The 984-nt window shown below is 46.2% G+C and overlaps 1 protein-coding gene across 1 annotated transcript; it reads right to left on the reverse strand.

Annotated features, from left to right (window-relative positions):
- Positions 1-6: 6 nt before the first annotated feature.
- LOC112142285 (polycystic kidney disease 2-like 1 protein) lies at positions 7-708 on the reverse strand. Its single transcript, XM_024265546.2, has 2 exons — positions 308-708; positions 7-229 (listed from the first exon to the last, which is right to left on the reverse strand). Exons 1-2 carry the CDS (start codon positions 573-575, stop codon positions 99-101), a joined length of 399 nt encoding a protein of 132 aa, XP_024121314.2. The 5' UTR covers positions 576-708; the 3' UTR covers positions 7-98.
- Between the last annotated feature and the right edge of the window lie 276 nt (positions 709-984).

The following is a 984-nucleotide window of genomic DNA, read 5'->3' on the forward strand; positions in this document are numbered from 1 at the left end:
TCACAGCTATATGAAATTGGAAACTCACAGCCTTTAAATGATAAAAGATGATAAAAGCTCCAGTTTTGAATCAAATGTGAGTTCTATAAACGTTTCTTTCAGTGTAAAGACTCACAGAGACAAATGTCCAGCAGAAAGACCAGGTAGACCAGCAGCTCCCTCAGGGTGGTGCGGATGTACTTCTCTCTGTTGTTGGAGATGTTCTCGGTCAGGGCTGTCCCCCACAGTCCTGCACAAACACCAGAGAGGGGGTTCACAGATGCTCCAGCGTTCTGTGGGTTAAGCAGAAAAAGAGGATGACCCCTACCTTTGATGAAGGAGCAGCAGCCTCCGCTTTTCTTCTTCTCACTTTGGACAGAAGAAGGTTCTGGAAACTTCCCTGCAGCATCCAGCCTGTAGATGCTGTCCACTGGGCCCTGGAGGAACGGAGGGGGGCTGTAGATGGTGCTGACACCCCGGGGTTCGGGGGACTCACAGTAGCCATGGTTGACCCAGCCCCCGTTCCCCATGCTGTCCAGCTCAGACTCCACCTGTCCGCTCAGGTGGCTTCCAGCTCGGTTGTTCAGGGACTTCATGTTGAAGGAAGCAGGAGCTCATCTGAGGTTTGGACCCATCGGCAGCTTTTAACACCTGCTGTTGGGGGGGTATTGCTGAGGGAGGAGCTGCAGAGAAGATGGAAGCTCAGCAAATACCCACGCCTGTGGTTGTTCATGTGAATGTCCACAAGCAGACGCTTTAAAAAAAAAAAAGTGATCTGAGACAAATCACAAATCCTATTTTTGAGATCCAGAGAACATTTTCTTCAAGAAAAATATCATTAATACTAACTGGTGGAATTATTTCACCCCTTCACACATATTGAGGCCAATAAGCATCAAACACGCCTTAATTTAGCTTTTATATAACAGCAAAAACATTTGTGGAATTTTAGTTTCATAGATGGAGTAAACTCAGGTTTCAAAAGGTATTGATTTTTTTAATCTA

The sequence above is a fragment of the Oryzias melastigma genome, unplaced genomic scaffold (assembly GCF_002922805.2).
Source record: "Oryzias melastigma strain HK-1 unplaced genomic scaffold, ASM292280v2 sc03231, whole genome shotgun sequence".
Classification (NCBI taxonomy): Eukaryota; Metazoa; Chordata; class Actinopteri; order Beloniformes; family Adrianichthyidae; genus Oryzias; species Oryzias melastigma.

Coding starts and splice junctions, on each gene's coding strand:
- LOC112142285 (XM_024265546.2), bottom strand. CDS start 575: ATGAAGTCCCTGAACAACCGAGCTGGAAGCCACCTGAGCGGACAGGTG. Junction 230..307: donor CTGCTGCTCCTTCATCAAAG/GTAGGGGTCATC, acceptor GTGTTTGTGCAG/GACTGTGGGGGACAGCCCTG.